The 17,614-nt window shown below is 35.2% G+C and overlaps 3 protein-coding genes across 4 annotated transcripts; 1 reads left to right on the top strand and 2 right to left on the bottom strand.

The window, feature by feature from the left end:
• The first annotated feature begins 654 nt into the window (after positions 1–654).
• On the top strand, positions 655–7,380 carry LOC110411922 (disease resistance protein At4g27190-like). The gene is given in 7 exon segments (XM_089782905.1): positions 655–2,638; positions 2,681–3,735; positions 3,772–4,324; positions 4,642–5,121; positions 5,234–5,950; positions 6,074–6,762; positions 6,764–7,380. Coding segments are annotated over 7 exon segments (4,815 nt in total). The 5' UTR covers positions 655–1,567; the 3' UTR covers positions 7,014–7,380.
• A 524-nt stretch (positions 7,381–7,904) lies between these two features.
• On the bottom strand, positions 7,905–11,536 carry LOC110411924 (mitochondrial fission 1 protein A-like). The gene is made up of 5 exons (XM_021422290.1): positions 11,308–11,536; positions 8,881–9,016; positions 8,657–8,778; positions 8,320–8,383; positions 7,905–8,229 (listed from the first exon to the last, which is right to left on the bottom strand). The coding sequence occupies exons 1-5, from the start codon at positions 11,398–11,400 to the stop codon at positions 8,144–8,146; spliced, it is 501 nt and encodes a 166-aa protein (XP_021277965.1). The 5' UTR covers positions 11,401–11,536; the 3' UTR covers positions 7,905–8,143.
• Positions 11,537–12,452: 916 nt separating this feature from the next.
• Positions 12,453–17,593, bottom strand: LOC110411906 (putative magnesium transporter NIPA6). Of its 2 annotated transcripts, XM_021422267.2 has the most exons (9): positions 17,103–17,590; positions 16,964–17,020; positions 16,409–16,499; positions 16,135–16,295; positions 15,921–16,048; positions 14,784–14,921; positions 13,861–13,953; positions 13,243–13,363; positions 12,455–13,149 (listed from the first exon to the last, which is right to left on the bottom strand). In XM_021422267.2, exons 1-9 carry the CDS (start codon positions 17,230–17,232, stop codon positions 13,019–13,021), a joined length of 1,050 nt encoding a protein of 349 aa, XP_021277942.1. In that variant the 5' UTR covers positions 17,233–17,590; the 3' UTR covers positions 12,455–13,018. The 2 variants fall into 2 exon arrangements, with proteins under 2 accessions (XP_021277943.1, XP_021277942.1); XM_021422268.2 differs by lacking the exon at positions 14,784–14,921 and having other exon boundaries at positions 12,453–13,149; positions 17,103–17,593.
• Between the last annotated feature and the right edge of the window lie 21 nt (positions 17,594–17,614).

Below are 17,614 nucleotides of genomic sequence, written 5' to 3'. Positions count from 1 at the left end.
AAGAGGTGGTTAAACTACAACCAATTACATCTGTTCTTAACGAAACTATTGTCCTTTTGTCTAATTTACTGATTCTGACAGTATATGACCGGGAGCTGACTAGCGTATAATTGAATAGTGGTTACAGAATGAATGCAGCCCCCTTGAACATCATAGTATAAATAGTCGTACAAAAAGGAAGAAGCTTGAGGCTTCGAGGGTGGTTAGCAATCTTCACCAGCAAGGTAATATTAAAACCGATGCCTCATGAATGTAACTTTACCGATTGTTTTCGCGGAAAATCAATTCCAACATTTAATTGCACTAACTGCTAATTATGACTCATTAAAAGCATGTCTATACAAGGTTAAGGCTTATAGTAAAGAGTACAAGTGATTCTGCTGCAAGAAGCCGGGCATTCAAGTCAAAACACACACAAATAAGCTATTGGCTCAAACAGCAACCAAATGGCAACAAATTTCATTTATGGATTGCTCAACAGATGGATCTAAGCAGCTTCAGCAATATATGATAAGAAAATCAAGGTACACAAAATTTACAAAATGGGTGTATGACATAATTTGAAATTGTTAGATTATCCATTTTTTATTCTGTGTAACGACCTCAATCAATGAGCAAGATATTATCCATTTTGATTCGATAGATTTTATAATAGTTTAGGTCATAGAAATCGTTATAAATAAGAATAAAATTTTTACATATGAATTCAACCTTTTATATACATATAATAATTAATTTTTAAAAATTTTCAGCGCGAGATTTAAAATTGTCACGATAAAATATTAATAGGATAGAGATACCACTTGATACAATGCTGAATTCATTGTTTGCATGCAAGCAAGCACAGGAAAATGGCTACTTGTAAGTGGCAAAACTATTGCCTAAGTGGTCTCAACAAAGTAGGGGGAGACGTATTATCCTAAAGGAAAGACCTGCTTTAATTTGGACTTAGACTTGTAGGGCACTGCTCAAGTATCAAAGTAGGAGCAAGAAACAAAATAATTAGCATCAAATCAAAAGAATTGAGAAGAAAAGAATAAAGAAAGCACACACATGAATCTTAAAAAAAAAAAAAACTTAGATATTTGACAGCAATGAAATGGGATGCTTTATGAAAAAGCAATGGATTACCTTATCAATTCATCTGTCCCTCGCAAAGATCAAATTAAGAGCAAGAAAAGAATAATGGGCAGTTTAACTTTGATCAGAGTGAAAGAGAAGAATAATGGTTGCCCATTATCTTTCCCTTGGAACTTTCAGTCATATAAAGCTCCACAAAGGCAGCCTAATTACTACAGTTTGGCATCTTCCATTTTCGTTTCTATTTCTTTGCTGTCTGATCATTGCACTGAAAACAAAACAAAACAAAAAAAAGCCTGTTGTTGTGTTTTAATCTTTATCTCCAAAACAAAAAAAAAAGAAGTTCTATTGTATTGATCATTTCACTTCCGCCAAAAAAGGAAAGAAAAATTGTTTCTTCTTCTTCCCATTGTTTCTGTGGTCCTTTTCTTGGTTTCTTCTCATCAATTGTTTGTGGTTATTGAAAAGGAAATAAAGAAAAGAAAAAATGGATTTGGTTACTGCCATAGCTGGCAAAGTTGTTGACTTTAGCTGGAATTGCATTATACGTCAAACTGGTTACATCTTTCGCTATAAGAGCAAGGCTCAGAATCTGGAGCTCAAAGTTCAGGACCTGATAGCTGCAAGGGAGAGGGTGCAGTCTTCTGTGAATGCTGCCACAAGAAAGGGTGAAAAAATTCTACAGAATGTCGAGAACTGGCAGGATCGGGCTAGTAAGATCGCTCAGGAGCCAGAGAACGGCTCCGAAGTTGAAGGGGAACCAACTAAAGACAAGGCCCAGTGTTTCTTTGGCTTGTGTCCTAATTTGAAGTCCCGTTATGAGCTCAGCAAGAAAGCAGACGAGCAGGCGGGGGCCATTGTTAAACTCCTTGAGGAAGAAGGTAAAATCCATGGCAAAGTTTCTCACCCTTTTGATCCGCAAGAGATATGGGATCCATCATCCAAGAGTTACGTGGCCTTGGAATCAAGAAAGTTAATGTTGAATGAGATTTTGGGGGCTTTGAAAGATGCTAATTTGGAGAGGATTGGAGTGTATGGCAAACCTGGCGTTGGCAAGACCACACTTGTCAAACAAGTTGCTAAAGAAGCAAAGGCAGACAAGTTGTTTGATGTGGTGGCTTTAGCAGTTGCAACTAAGACGCCAGATGTTAGGAAAATTCAAGGAGAGATTGCAGACTTTCTTGGTCTCAAATTTGATGAGGAGTCAGTAGCTGGGCGAGCCATTAGGCTAAGCATAAGATTGAGGAAAGAGAACAAAATTCTGGTGATTTTAGATGATATTTGGACGAGTTCGAATTTGGATGACGTTGGAATTGCCTTTGGAGATCACGAGCATAGAGGGTGCAAGGTGCTCATAACATCTAGAGATCCCGATGTCTTACATGGAATGCATGCTGAAAGACACTTTCGAGTTGATGTTTTAAAAGAAGCAGAAGCCTGGAACCTATTCAAGGAAATGGCTGGTGATATTGTGGAAAATCCCCATGTACAATCTAAAGCCATTGATGTATGTAGGAGATGCGCGGGATTGCCAATTGCCATTGTACCAACTGCAAAAGCCTTGAAAAATAGAACTCCCCCTGAATGAGAAAATGCTTTGAAACAGCTAAAAAGTCCTTCGCAAACAATGCCAGCAGACCCTCGCTCAGCTATTGAGTTGAGTTTCAATCATTTAGCACATGAAGACCTTAAATCTGCTTTCTTGCTTTGTAGTCTTATGCCATACAATGCTACCATTTTTGACTTGTTAAAATATGGTATGGCTTTGGGTTTGCTTCAAGGTAAAAAAACAATGGAGGAAGCACGCCAGAGACTACAAAGACTGATACAAGCCCTCAAATCCTCCAGTTTATTGCTTGATGGTAGTATGGGTGAGGAATTTACAATGCATGATGTGATTCACAATATTGCTGCTTCAATAGCATCCAGGGACAGGCATATGTTTTTTATGAGAAATGAAATAGGACCAAGAGAGTTGCCAGATGCAGGTATGCTAAAAAAATGCTCTGCAATCTCACTGATTTACAATGATTTCATCAACCTTCCTGATGAGCTTGAATGTCCACAACTTAAATATTTTCAACTTTACAACAAGAATTCTGCTTTGAAAATTCCTGATCAGTTTTTCATGAGGACAAAAGCATTGGAAGTTTTGGATCTGAAAGGTTTGCAGCTTTTGTCATTGCCTTCATCACTTGGCTTGTTGGAAGACCTTCTAACATTATGCTTGGAGTCATGCTTGTTGCAAGACATATCAATGGTGGGGAAGCTGAAGAAACTTGGAATCCTTAGCTTGTACAGCTCCATTATAGAAGAGTTGCCTGAAGAAATAGGGCAATTGACTCAGCTTAGGTTGTTAAACTTGGATAGTTGCTCCGAACTTAGAGTAATTCCACCAAATGTAATATCAAACTTGTCCCAACTAGAAGAACTGTATATAGGTAACAGCTTTGCTCGGTGGGAGGATGAGCAAAGAGCAACAGGCCATGCTAGTCTTGGTGAGTTGAAGCACTTGCCTTGTCTGACAAGTTTAAACTTGCAGATTCCTGATTCTCGTAATATGCCAAAGGAATTGTTCTCCGAGAAGCTGCAAAGATTCAGGATATTAATAGGAGAAATGTGGGATTGGTCAGACAAGCATGAAACCTCAAGAATGTTGAAGCTCTAGCTCAACGAAAGCATTCATATCAATTATGGGGTTCAAATGCTGCTTAAGAAAACAGAAGATCTGTATTTAGATGAATTGAAGTATGTTAGGAATGTTTTATATGAATTAGATCATACTGGGAAAGGCTTTCCACAACTGAAGCATCTCCATGTCCAAAATGGTTCGGAAATGAAGCACATCATTAACTCAATTGAGGCACGTACTCTTGATGCCTTTCCCGTCTTGGAGTCCTTGTGTCTTCAAAATTTGATTAACTTGGAGAAGATATGTAATGGCCAGCTCAAAAAACAACCTTTCGAAAAGTTAAGAGTGGTCAAAGTGAGGAGTTGCCATAGATTGAAGAATATATTTTCATTCTCCGTTGCCAGAGGCCTTTTACAACTTCAAGAAATTGAAATGGTTGATTGTAAGAACATGGTGGAGATCATTGCGGAGGGAGGAGAAAGTGATATTGGTGAGAATGGAGCAACAACCAAAATTGAGTTCAGGCAATTGCAATTGTTGACACTGAAACAAGTACCAAAGCTCATCAGTTTCAATACAAGCAGCAGTGCCATGGCACTCTTCAACCAGAGGGTACTTCTTCTCCTTTTCTTTCTTCTATTGTTTTCTATATATTTTAGACAAAAGTCAAAAAGCAGAATCCAAGGTCCTTGCTCTACGTTATGTATCATGCTTTCATATCATGGCCCTCTTCCTACAGTTTAGAGATAGCAATCTTAAATTAAAAGCTTAAATTTTTGAGGAAATTTCATCCCTTTTCCTTCTTTATGGTGCTTATCATTTACATTGGGATGTTAAATCCTAGATATCTAAGTAGCTCTGCATTTGTTTCGTCTTTTCATCAAGATTAAGAGGTTCACTGAATTGAAAAAGCATATACATTTTTACAGGTCACATTTCCTAATTTACAGGACTTGAAATTGTCCTCAATTAGCACATCACAGATATGGTACACTCAGCTTTTGTCAGTAGCTAGTTGCTTTCAGAATTTAACTACCATGACAGTGGAGGCTTGTGGTAATTTAAAATTTCTTCTATCATCCTCTATGGTGAAGAATCTAAAGCAGCTGATCCACCTAGAAATAAGTGAATGCAAGCTAATAGAGGAGATCATCGAAGATATGACAGGGGAGGAAGGGATGGAGGAAATATCATTCCCCAAACTTAACTCCCTAAAGATGAAAGGTCTTCTGAAGCTGACCAGATTTTGCTCAGGAAAGGGTGTCGAGTTCCCATCTTTGAAACAATTGCAAATAGAGCATTGCCCTAAACTAGAGACGTTTGTCTCCAAATTTGTGAAATATGAAATGAGAGCCCTGAAAGAACGTCAAGAAATGGTCTCAGGCATTCAACCTCTCTTCAATGAAAAGGTGGTTCATTTATTGTTTGCCATTTTCTACCGTCTTTACTAGAATTGCTTAGTATATAAAATAATCCTTTACTTATATGTATGCTAATTACTCAATGGTCTTAATTATACAGGTAGCATTTCCTAGCTTGGAGAATATGACGATCTCCCACCTAAAAAGCTTGACTATGATGTGGAATAATCAATTACCTGAAGATTCCTTCTGCAAACTCAAGACAATGGAAGTTGCATACTGTGAAAAGCTACAGACCATTTTTCCATTCAGTATGGTCAGAAGGCTTCAAACGTTGGAGACGCTCGTAATAAATGATGCTGGTTCATTGGAAGAAGTATTTGAAGTCCAGTTGCTCTATGTTGGAGAAACCGAGGCTGAGGCAGCAGTTCCATTAAAGAAATTGTACATGTACAATTTACCAAAGTTGAAACATGTGTGGAGTGAGGACCCCCAGGGAACTGTCACTTTTCAGAATCTGAATTTCGTATATGCTTTTGGATGTCAGAGTCTGAAATATCTATTTCCAGCCTCAGTTGCGAGAGGCCTTCAGCAACTTGAAAAGGTTGAGATAGACAATTGTGCAGTGGAAGAGATCGTTGCTAAGGATGAAACTCCTCAACCAGAAACTAGATTTCTGTTTACTAAATTATCCTTCCTTCGACTTTGGAACCTATACAAACTCAAAAGGTTCTACCCTGGAATGCATTCTACAGAATGGCTGGCGTTGAAAAAATTTGTGTCCTACCATCATGGTGATTTGCAGATGTTCGCTTCAGAACTTCTCATCATTGAGAAAACGTCGAGGGTTTCGCAGTCACTCTTCTTAGTAGAAAAGGTAACATATCTATTATGTTCAGACTAAAAAAATCTGTGCAGAAACTCATGGAGGCCTCGCATTATTGAGACTAATCTAGCCTAGCATATAGCATTGACTAGTTTTCTTTTCATGTACTTTCAGGTTGTTCCCAACTTGGAGGAACTTTCATTGAACAGCAATGACATCTCAATTTTAAGTCATGAAGTCTTTCCAGCTAACCTGTTTAGCAAGATAAAAGTTCTGCAAGTGCACTGCTATCATCAGGATTCAGCCATATTTCCCTTTCGTTTCATCCAAAAATTCACCAATTTGGAGAAGCTTGACATTGGTTGCTGTAAATTTCGAGAGCTATTTCCATCTGGAGAAGTAGAGGATGAGGAGAACCATCCCAGGACCCTTGCCAGAGTTCGACGCTTGAAGTTGGTCTCTCTCCCTAATCTGAGTCATATATGGCAGCCAAGCTCCAGAGCAGACCTGGTTCTTCCCCATCTTGAAGCTCTAGTTATTTGGCATTGTAGCTATTTGGTTAATTTGGCACCATCAGCTTCATCTTTCTCATATCTCACAACTTTAGATGTATGGAATTGCCATGGGCCGGAGAACATAATTGCATACTCTACAGCCAAAAGTCTAGTGCAACTGGCCAGAATGAGTATAAGAGAATGCAATAAGGTGACAGAAATTATTGTAGATGAAGAAGAAGAAGGAGAAGAAGAAACACCAAAGGAAATTATTTTCAGCAAACTTGTATGTTTAGAGCTAAATGGGTTACCTAGCCTCCTACATTTCAGTTCAGGGAGTTCTGCCTTGAAGTTTCCATCTCTGGAAGATGTGCCCAAATCTGAGATATTTCCATTGGGGAGAGTTAAGCACACCAAAGCTACACAAAGTTTGGTTGACAGAGGAAAAGGATCGAAGTTGCTGGGAAGGTGACCTTAATACCACTTTACACAACATCCGGGGAATGGTATGTACTTATTCACCCAACTTCTTCTCTAATAGATTGTTTTATTTATTGGCTCTCAAAAAATTGATTTTTTTTTTTTTTATATTTAAAAAAAAAAAGAGATTCGAACTTTAGTATTAAAAATTTAGACAAAGACCTTATCCATTTTTATTTTTAAAATAACTTAAAATGAAAATCTATTTATTTTGACATTTAGATATTTTGTCTTTTATTTATATCCTTTTAATACACACTTAATCATTATTCATATATTTACATGTAAATATGAATCATGAAAATCAGGCATATGATTAATAATATATTGAAAAGTAAAAAGAAAGGAGTTGAATCATTGTTTTGGGTAGCACACTCCCGACCCGTTGGAAAAGAAATGATCAAATTAAACATTATAGAAACGTAAGTTTAGTTCAATAGTAATTACACAGCCAAAGATGTAGATAGCATTTAAATTATTTGAAAAATGCATTTATGGAATGATTGTCATTTACAACCAAAAAAAAAATGCATTATATTTGGCAGATCTCTGGTGCAAGAGACTATGTTCATTTGGAAGAGCAAGCAGCTTCCTACTCAATCAGACATGAATAATTAAAGGTATTCAGAAATCAGGTGATTACTTTCCATGGTAGAAATTACATCTATATATGTATTTCGAATGCAATTTGATTCTTTATACATATCTACAACATATAAACTTGTAATTACTCATTCTTATACTATTACTCGATTTATTTTATAAATTTCAATTCAATGATATGAGACATATTTATAATATGAAGCAACGATTATATACTTTCAAAATGTATAAAGATATATCTAACTTATAAATTTTAATAATAACTAAAATATTTAATTAAATTTTTATGGTTTTTTATGCCCTTTTTTGACGAAACATTTCATCAAAAATGCTTCAACCATTACTAATGATAATATTAGTAAAATACAAATTTAATATACTTATATTTTTTATTGTTAATTTTTATATAATATCATTTCTTCAATATATTTTTAATGTTATATTGAAAAACCAGGAGATCAATGAACTACTTTTGAAAAAGCACTCATACATTCAGTCTGAGAAGACAACAAATATGTTTTCAAGAGAAGCATTTTTAACAATTTTCTTTTCTGTACGGCAATATCCGAAACATGAGAGAAAAAATGCACTCAGGTAGCATTTCTTTTCCTTTCTTCACAGAAAATGTTCAAGCAGAAAGATTTCTCATACGTATCAGATGGATAGGTTAGTTCTTCCGTGCTAAAGCTGCAGCAATGCCACCAGCAATCAGCCCTGCAGCAGTAACAGCAATACCTATGCCAATGACACCATCTGTACAGAAATTTAAAGGAAAGTTGTCACATCAGCTAAGTACAGATCAATGATGAGGGAGAAACCACGAATCATAGGTACGTAATTTACCTTTTGTAACCCGGTTTTCAATTGCCTTTTTAAGAGATTGTGCCTGCCTCCGATCAGGTTCCATCTGCCAAATTCAATGAAAAAACCTATTGATATATGGATATACAGAGAACAAACTTCCCTTCAAAAGTGTTTCTACAAATAAATAGACAAGGATCATGCAGTTTCCACATAGATTATTTTTCTCTAGGAATACAACATTTTTAACAAAACCAATTATTCAGGGGATGATGAAAATAGGTCGGAGGTATATAATACAAAATAATGCAGCATATTCCACCAATAAGAAATGCCATAATATCTGGAGCAGGAGTGTTGAATAATAATGAATATCAACCTTTAAACAGTGCTCCACAATCTCCCTGCTCTTTGGATAGTCACCGCTTCGAAAATATCCAACAGCCAGAAGATAAAGCTTCTCTCTCATTTTCAATGGACTAGTAGTGCTGTCCAATAAAGCTGCAAATAGAAAATGCTTTAATCTTACCTAGTCAGGCAGGTAGATGATATTCAGCGAAAGATCTCAAATGGGGTGACAAGGAGAGAGAAACTCAGTTTCACCTTCAAGCATAGCTATCCCACGTTGCACATCTTCTGCTCGTCTTGAGTGAACAAGAGCCCATGAAAAACACATACTATATTCATTTTTCAACTCAGCAGAACCTTTTTCTGCCTCAGCAGCCTCCTTTTCATAGCCCTGAAAATTATTTTAAAGTAAAAAATGAATAGATTAAATCAATGTCTATAATCTTTACCAGTATATAAAGCCAGGATAGTTGGGTGTCAACTCATCCAACTACAAATTAAGGTTCTAAGTGTTATTTTCAAGTTGACTCGATTCACCACCTAATCATCCCATGCAAGAAGAAAAGAATATATATAAAACAATTTAATGTGGTAAACATGAATATATGGTGCCTCATATTTAGGATGAAGAAGCCAGAAGCATCTAAGAAACAGCCAAACCATCACACAGTTCAAGCATCATGAACCAAATTGTGATGAACCTTTTTTATTGGTTCAACCATTAGCAGCACTTTTTTGCTAAGTTATATATTAAAAATTTTGAAGGAGAAGAAGAAAAAACAACCAGGAATTACACATCCAAACGGCATTCCAAGTCTATACAATTCAAAGGTTTCGAAATAAAATCACTAGATGCTAAATACAACTGAAACCAAAAATAAAACAGAAAGAGTACTTTCTGGTTTGCTAGCAATTATCACACAGCTGATATCATACATCAGTTATTTTCAAAAAGGAGGTATTCAAGATTAAATAAACGTAAGTTACACCAAACTCTCCATGACACATATGGAGCACATTAAAATAAATATGATATGAGGGCATGACTCTCCAAATACAAGGAAAAACTTGCAAAGATTAAAATTTATTAGTGAAGCACACCTATATTGAACATATATCCATGCCTGACACTCGTATCTGAGTTAAAGGATGATCGAGATAACACTATTTTAATAAATGAACCATAGAAGTCAAAGGAAAAAGAGCACTCAAGGCTCTAGGACCCTTGTATTACCCAAGTCACAAGGCAAAAAGCAATCACCCAAGTAAAGCAAAGTGTTAGTTAAGGACAACTACAAGAAGAAATGGCCCACTATGTTGCTACTCAAGACTAATCCCAAGAAAACTCAGTAAAAGTTGATTCTTGGGCTATAGATTATAGTTTGTACCAATGTCTTTGTTAATCTTTCACTCCATCTCTCGGCATGCTATTAAAGAAATGTTAGTGAAATTTTTAAAAAAGAATAGTTATATGCATCTTTTCATGTATCTACAATGAAATATACCAAATAAGCTTTCCAAAAGTTGACTCCTTAAGTCCATTCTATTGCCTAATGTAATACAAAGCTCAAGAGTATCCTAAAGTAATTAGAAGTCCACATTTGACCCTTAACTCCAAATCTCCTTCATTTCAATAGAGGAAGCTTAATGATACAAAGAGCAACCTTTTTTTCCAAATGCATGGAGGAAACCCATCCCCAATTGCAGAAAATAAAGGAAGGTGTCAATGAGGAGTGCCCATCCCTTTCAAAAAGTTGTGGCTTGGTCCAAAGGCATGAAATGCAATCAAGCCACCTCACGTGGAGGTGGCAATGCACTCATACTATCTAGTGCTTCACCTAGGCACCTATGCACTCACATTGACCACACTGGAAGAATATGTTACCACACCAACATGCAAGGGAATACTCTAGAAAAACACACACTGACACACATCTACAAGAAGCCTCCAGTATTTCAGACCCTCCTCCCTTTTTCAACACATACTCGTCTCCCTAAATTACAAGAATCCCTTCATAGCCAGATGCTTGCTTCTAACCATGCAAAGCAGAAAGGGGAAAGAAAGGTGAAGGGTAGGAGAAAGGCTAGTGGAGGTGTTTGTTGTAGGCATATATATCATAATCACTCAGGGAACCATGAAAGAAATCAGTATATGAGTTGCCTTATGTAGCAGCGATTCTGTTAAGCTACTAATTAGAGAATCAAGAAGCCCACAACTTTATGTTGTAAACTGCTAGACAGAATAGCATAAGCTTCGTACCAAAAGGAGTTTGACACAAGACTGTGATTCTTACTAAAGGATATTAAGCATCATCTAAAAATCAAAAAGTAAAGATTACTACAGGTTTATTCCATTACAGTTGCTTGTTTATATGTAATTAAATCACAATTGCAAAGTTCTTCATTCCAGAATAACTTACCAAAGAAAAAAAAGGATTTGACAAGTAAAGACAAAATACATTGAAGATCAAACCAAGAAGAAAACCCAAAAGGCTAAATAGAAAAGCAATCCAAAGAACCCAGGCTACGCACTTTCCCTTCTCATTCTTCCAAAGATTTTATTGGTTTTTGCATTTCAGAAAGCAGGGAAACTGGGTTCTGAAGAAAGAGAATAGAAAAAGAAAGAAACCCAAATACGAAAATCTGAAATAAAGAAAATATGAGGGGGAGAAGGGAACTTACAGCAACAATGTCAGCGTCGCACCAAGGAAGCGGATCTGAGGCGGAGAAGAAGCTGGTAACTGACTCAAAGAATTTCCCTATCTTTGATTCCATTGTTTTACTAAAATGTTGGTTTCTTCCTCCTCCTTTCTGTTCCTTCTTCTTTGCAAAATTGGAAACTCTATGCTTTGCTAGAGATTGACGGTTACTCAACCACAGGGCAGCGTCTGGTAATACTAAAAGAGCGTCTCTTTCTTGAAAATAAATTTATATTTACCCTCAATTTATTAGAAGTCTCATTAATTAATAAAATTATACATTAATAAAAGGTTAAATGTTCTCGAACATTATCTTAATTCATCTTAAATCTATTAATAATAAAAATGTACACTTCCTTACATAATAATATATTTAATAATAAGTCTTTCATTGCTTGGCTTTTCACTAATGAGATGATGTGGATATCATATTATTTTTTTAAATAAAAAATAAAAAAAAAAACTTAACTATGATTTGAAAATGAATGTAAACAAGCTGATCTTTCAAGAAAAATTATTATATTTTTTTAAAATTTATATTTGATGTAGTATCTGTGTATATGTATACACTATTGTTTAATCATAAAATGTTATGTCATAAATAACAATTTTAAAAGTCTTTTAAAATAAATATTTTTAAAATTTTAAATATTTATTTTTTAAGATTTTTAATTTTGAAACTTATTTATTAAAAAGGTGGTAGCATTTGATTCAGTAATAACATATAAAATCTATATAAGGATAATGTTGTTTTTTTATTTAAGCACTCTATTTCTTTATAAATAAAAATTATTTGATTTAAGAATTATTGTCTTAGACACTAAAATAGAATTAAATAATTATTATATATACATAATAATTAATTAATGTTCATAAATGTCACTTCATAGGATATGCATATGTTAATCTTGTAATGTTGCTTGTAAAATTTAAATTGTTTTAGAAGAAAAGGAAAAGAAAGAAATGGAAAGCAAAACTGCCAACTTTATAGTTGTCAAAAGAGAAAAGGAAAGGCTACCAATTTTTAAAGGGCAAGGCTATGGTTAGCATTTTAGTACAGGGAGGGGAAATGCCATGACATGTTGAAACATTTTAGTAGGTGAATTTGAGAACTTGAAGATGCCAACATAAATAAAATGAAAACAGTTTTTTTTTCAGGTAAATTCACCTGACACTACAATTCATATATATATATATATATGTATATGTATACTACACAAGTATTACTTTCTTTTGGTTGCCCTTCCTAATGAAAGCACCCCCACAAGTCCAACACAATGTCCAAAATTTTCCCTAGGGTTGATGCCACACTATCAATTTCACATAAAAGCAGTCAAACTTCCCCTGCTAAAAATCCAGGCCTCAGTTTTTGAGGGAACCATATACTACCTTCAGCACCCATTTCTGCTGATTTGATCAGTTGAACCCCTTCAAGTACCATCAACCACTGATTCACTCTAAAAGCATGTTGCCTCAGAAGTAAGCATCAGTTGGTAAACTGGTACCGTACATGATGAACAATGACATTCAAACCAGCTGTTAATCTTTTTCCCTCACTTTCCTGATGTCACCTGAATTCATGCTGCAACTCATCTCTCGGCATATCCTTTAAGGATTCTTGATACCTGGATTCCACCTTGCACCTTGATCACATGAAAGTTAGACGTGTTCTCATAATATACTAATTAGCCATCTTAGAGCAGCTCTTGCTTCCTTAAGCAAATTTCCTCAGACAATAGCACATTTTCTTCATCTTGCTTTGGAGTTTCACCATTTCCACTGAAAAGTCCTGTAGATAATGTAGGGGATAGAGGTGCATGGCCACCTGCAATTATTTAAAATAATTTAAGATCCAATAAGGGGGTTTAACCAAAAGACAGATAAGCTGAAGATAACAGAACATGGAATTTTTACACACCTCTGAAGGATGAACCTCTATCAGAGTCTTTAGTTGAGTTCAACAAAATGGTCCCCGAAAGCACAGCAATGAAGCCACATAGTTCAGATACGATGCTTCCCATGCTTTGACCATCCCAATCCTGAAAATTGTATATAATATTTATTTGTTCTAAGCACATTAGATTGCTGATTCATCCAAAGCAGAAGACCTACTCATGAAAATATGTTTCTACCCCTAATATTGGTTCAAAAGGGATCAAAGTTGTACTAATCTGTCCTCCTAAATTTGGAACAGCTTAAATTGGCAGGTAAACAACAAAATGTTTTAGGGTTCCACAACATTGCAGGTAGGGAGTTTTCTTATTTTATCTTTAATTTTTATTTTGGACAAAGCAAATGAATTTTACTTCTAAATTCTGTCCAACCCCAGCCTCAATTTGCGGGCCAGGACTCACAGAAGGAGGAATGGAACACCTAATTTAATGATTATCTAAGCCAGTTTTGTTTAGTCCATCACTTGCAGCCTATTCATTAAGTCATGATAACTGGACTTTAATCTTCAAAATGTCTGAAACTTCACTAGGCATAGATGAGAATCTTTTTAGCAATATGCAACCAGTGATTGACGATACAATACCTTGAACATTATGACACTGGCGAGAATTGTAAGCGATGTGAACATAACATAATAAATAGGGGACACAACTGCAGTGTTGAATGTATCAAGTGCCTGAAACATTAGAATATTTTTCAGAGTGGAAACTATTTACCGAAAAGTCAAAAGGATCTGAAAGCATCAATTCGTATCCCGACTTATTTGATCCAGCTTATGAAACTAGAACATCCTTGTAAATGATAGTTTACTGTCTATATAGATGTTAAAAGTTAAAAGCACTGCCACCACCAAGGCAAATTAAACAGCTAGGTGACAGATAGCAAAGAAGTTTTTCATGAAAAATGATGATTCTTATAGAGAAAGAGCAAGAGAGACATTTGCAAAACCATAAACTTACGTATGTCACTTAACCTTTTCCCAACTAAATATCCTGAAGGATCATCTCCACTATGCATAAAGATGAAGAGCAGAGGAGCCATAGCAATACTTCTTATAGATATGAGAGACATGAGAAAATTAATAATACATGGTTCTTTCCTTCACAGACTAAATCCTTCAAAATTCCACAAATCAAATCTGAACACTGCTCCTGTAGAAATTTTCATTCCTAATGAAGCAAGCAAAAGATTTGAGACACTCATTTATTGACCAAAAACTTTTTGTAACAAAAGAAGATACAACACAATGATTTTTTTTTTAATACATATGAGATAAAGCAGCCCATCTTTATACCCTTACCTCAACCTATCATCACACCACTGACTCTAACTGAATACAAACATATCAAATCATTAAATTAATAAAAACTTGGTTAATTAGTAAATTATTAAATCATTAACTTTATAACCTTATCTCAAACCTATTCTACTGTAGACTAGGATTTCCAGATGGCTCCATATAACTACCTAAGTAAGATAACTTATCCAAACACCAAAAATACCTACCTTATTGAGATAATTCATTTGTGTTATGACACATGTAGCCACAATGAACAAAAAAAACCATGTCTCTGGGTAGAATAGTTGGTTCTTTCCCTCAAAGGTTAGTTTGAGTGCAGTTCCAAGGGCTTTAACACTCATCACCTGCATATGTTACATATTCATAAAATAAGACACCACATTGAGGTGTCATATGCAAAAGAAAATATCATAAATTACTCTGTTCCAGTTTTTGAAGAAGAAATTATCAAAGCAGACAAGTGTATGTGGAAAAAAAAAAGGCATAAACCCTAAAAAAGCCCCTGTATTATGGCTATTTATTCAACTAAGCCTCTCACCTTCATCACATTCAAATGAGCCCTTAACCTTAACAGGAATTTAAATCTGTTACACCCAATGCTAGTTGGCCTCTTATGTCCGCATGGCGTATGACCTAGTGAGCTAACATGGTAAAAATATCCAATGATTTGGTCACGCCAGCTGCCACGTGGCCACATCAGCTCATCAAGTCATATGTCACGTGGGCAAAAAAATCAGCTGGCATTGAGTCTAACGACTGTTAAATTTCCATGAGGATTAATGTCTTGTTTGGACCTAAATCAAAGTTTAAGGGCTTGTTTGAATGCAATAAAAAGTAAGGGGCTTAGTTGAATTAATAGCCATAATACAGGAGCTTTTATAGGATTTAAGCTCACAAAAAAAAAAAAAAAGAGAAACCCTCAGAAGTTTACATTAGTTATGGTATACCACATATCTATTAAGAGAAGTTTCTGTCCTGATTATACAGACAAGAAGGGCAGATTAATCTACAAAGAACTCTTCTTTTGTCAATCACATGTCTTGAATAATCACATCAACTGAAGTCTTCAACCTTGAGCAAAGAATCAAAGCATTCCAGAGGTGAAATACTTCAAGGAAATTCAAATATTTAAGACTAAACACTTCACATCATTTAAGACTTTTAAATTCCAAAAATGATTATATGTCGCCTATTTTAAATTCAGATAAGTTCAGGCAGCTTCTGAAAAGTTTTAGTGAAACGCAACTCAAACTCTCACACTGGGCAACACAAGAAAAAAGGAATCAATCCTGTGGTAGGAAGCAAAATAAACTTTAAATCCATCAGTAGTTCAAATGATGTACCGAGAGAGATCCCATTAATGAACAAATGCCTGTGAAAACCAACACATTTGTATGCCCACATCTTGGTACAAAATGGAAGATTAAAAGGAACACCAACACAATAACTGAGCCCAGATACACTAAAAAAGCTGAAATAGAAAGGAAATAGAGTCATTCACATGTTTAACACACAAAAAATTAGATAATAGAAAAAGATGATCGAAAGGTGAAAGACCTGATTGTGTAGCCATAGTCCATATCTCCTGAACAGAAGTGATAGGGCTCTCTTGTGGTGCATGGATAACAATTACGACTGAACCCGAAATACACATAACACATCCTAAAACCCCTAGCCGGTGTAACTTCTCCTTCAACATGAATTGAGCCAAGACAGCACTAAGAACCATTCAAGTACCACAAGTGGAAGGAGGCAGAAAACGAAGAAAACAAGAACTCAGTATATGATCCTAGAAGGAAGTACCATCTGAACTAGGAGTAGGAGATATTACCTGACAATAATGCTTAATGCACCGAGAGGAGTAACAAGAATTGCTGGAGCAAATGCATATGCCACAAAGTTTGCAACCTCTCCAACAATCACTGCATCAAAATATATACAACGAAAGGTTTTCTGCAAACAATCAGTTAGAGACAAAATGCCACCAATCTATTTCAATGGTCGCTTAGGCAATTTCATCATAAATTCTACATTAATGCATCAGTTGCCAGAACTCATCCCACCTCCCACCCCCCCAAAAGAAAAAGAAAGAGATAGATTTTCAACCATTTTGATGCTACCAAAATAATTATCAGAGGAACTATAATGTCGAATATGAATCCGATATAAAGCATTAAGAATTGTCGTAAATTAAAGAATTCCAACAAATAACAACACAAATTCAAATTTCATACAACAATTCATCAGGATCAGCAATTCTGATAGTAACAAAAAGAATGATAAGTTGAAAATTACATTACACACGAGAGATTAATCATGGCGGAAAAAACAGAAGAGTAATTACAGAGAAGAGACAACAACAAAAGAAAGAAAGATCCCAACATACTTGTGATCATGCCCAACCACCATAAAGGCTCCAAAAGATAAGCATATCCTCCACAACCTGCAAATACCAAAGAATCAAAGAATATAAACATCCCAAAATTACACCAATAAATCTAAATTAAAAAAAAAAAAACACAGACCAGCTCTAACACCAGAAACAGCAGCAGCTCTTCTAAGACCTTTCTTTTTAATGACAAAACTTGCCCCAATAAACCCACTTGACAACAATGCCAAAACAACACCTTTTAGATTGTCTTGAGACAAACCCATCTTTCTCTGTCTTTCTGTGTGTTTCTTCTTGTTTTCCTTCTTTTGTACTTCTCTTCATTGAAATCTCCCAATCATTGCCTCCCCTTTTGCTTACCGGTTTTGTCTTGTGACAAGCTGAATGTGCTGTGCTTTTGCAGTAAAACATGGCAAGTTTACCATGTAACGCATATACAACTAATTAATGTGTCAGCGCTTTTTTAATGGGCTCCATCCTTTATTAATTATTTTTTTTAACAACAAAATTTGTTATTGTTATTTGTTCTAAATCTGTTTTGAAACAAAATTAAAAAGGAAAAATTATTATGAAATAATAATTGCAGTTTTTGAAATAAATTTAAAAAATTAATGAATAATAAAATAAAAAGATTGTGAACTAAAATAA

This window comes from Theobroma umbraticum, unplaced genomic scaffold (genome assembly GCF_002168275.2).
Source record: "Theobroma umbraticum cultivar Fairchild unplaced genomic scaffold, ASM216827v3 scaffold_95.0, whole genome shotgun sequence".
NCBI classification, from domain to species: domain Eukaryota; kingdom Viridiplantae; phylum Streptophyta; class Magnoliopsida; order Malvales; family Malvaceae; genus Theobroma; species Theobroma umbraticum.
This window is presented reverse-complemented; position numbering and strand designations above follow the sequence as displayed.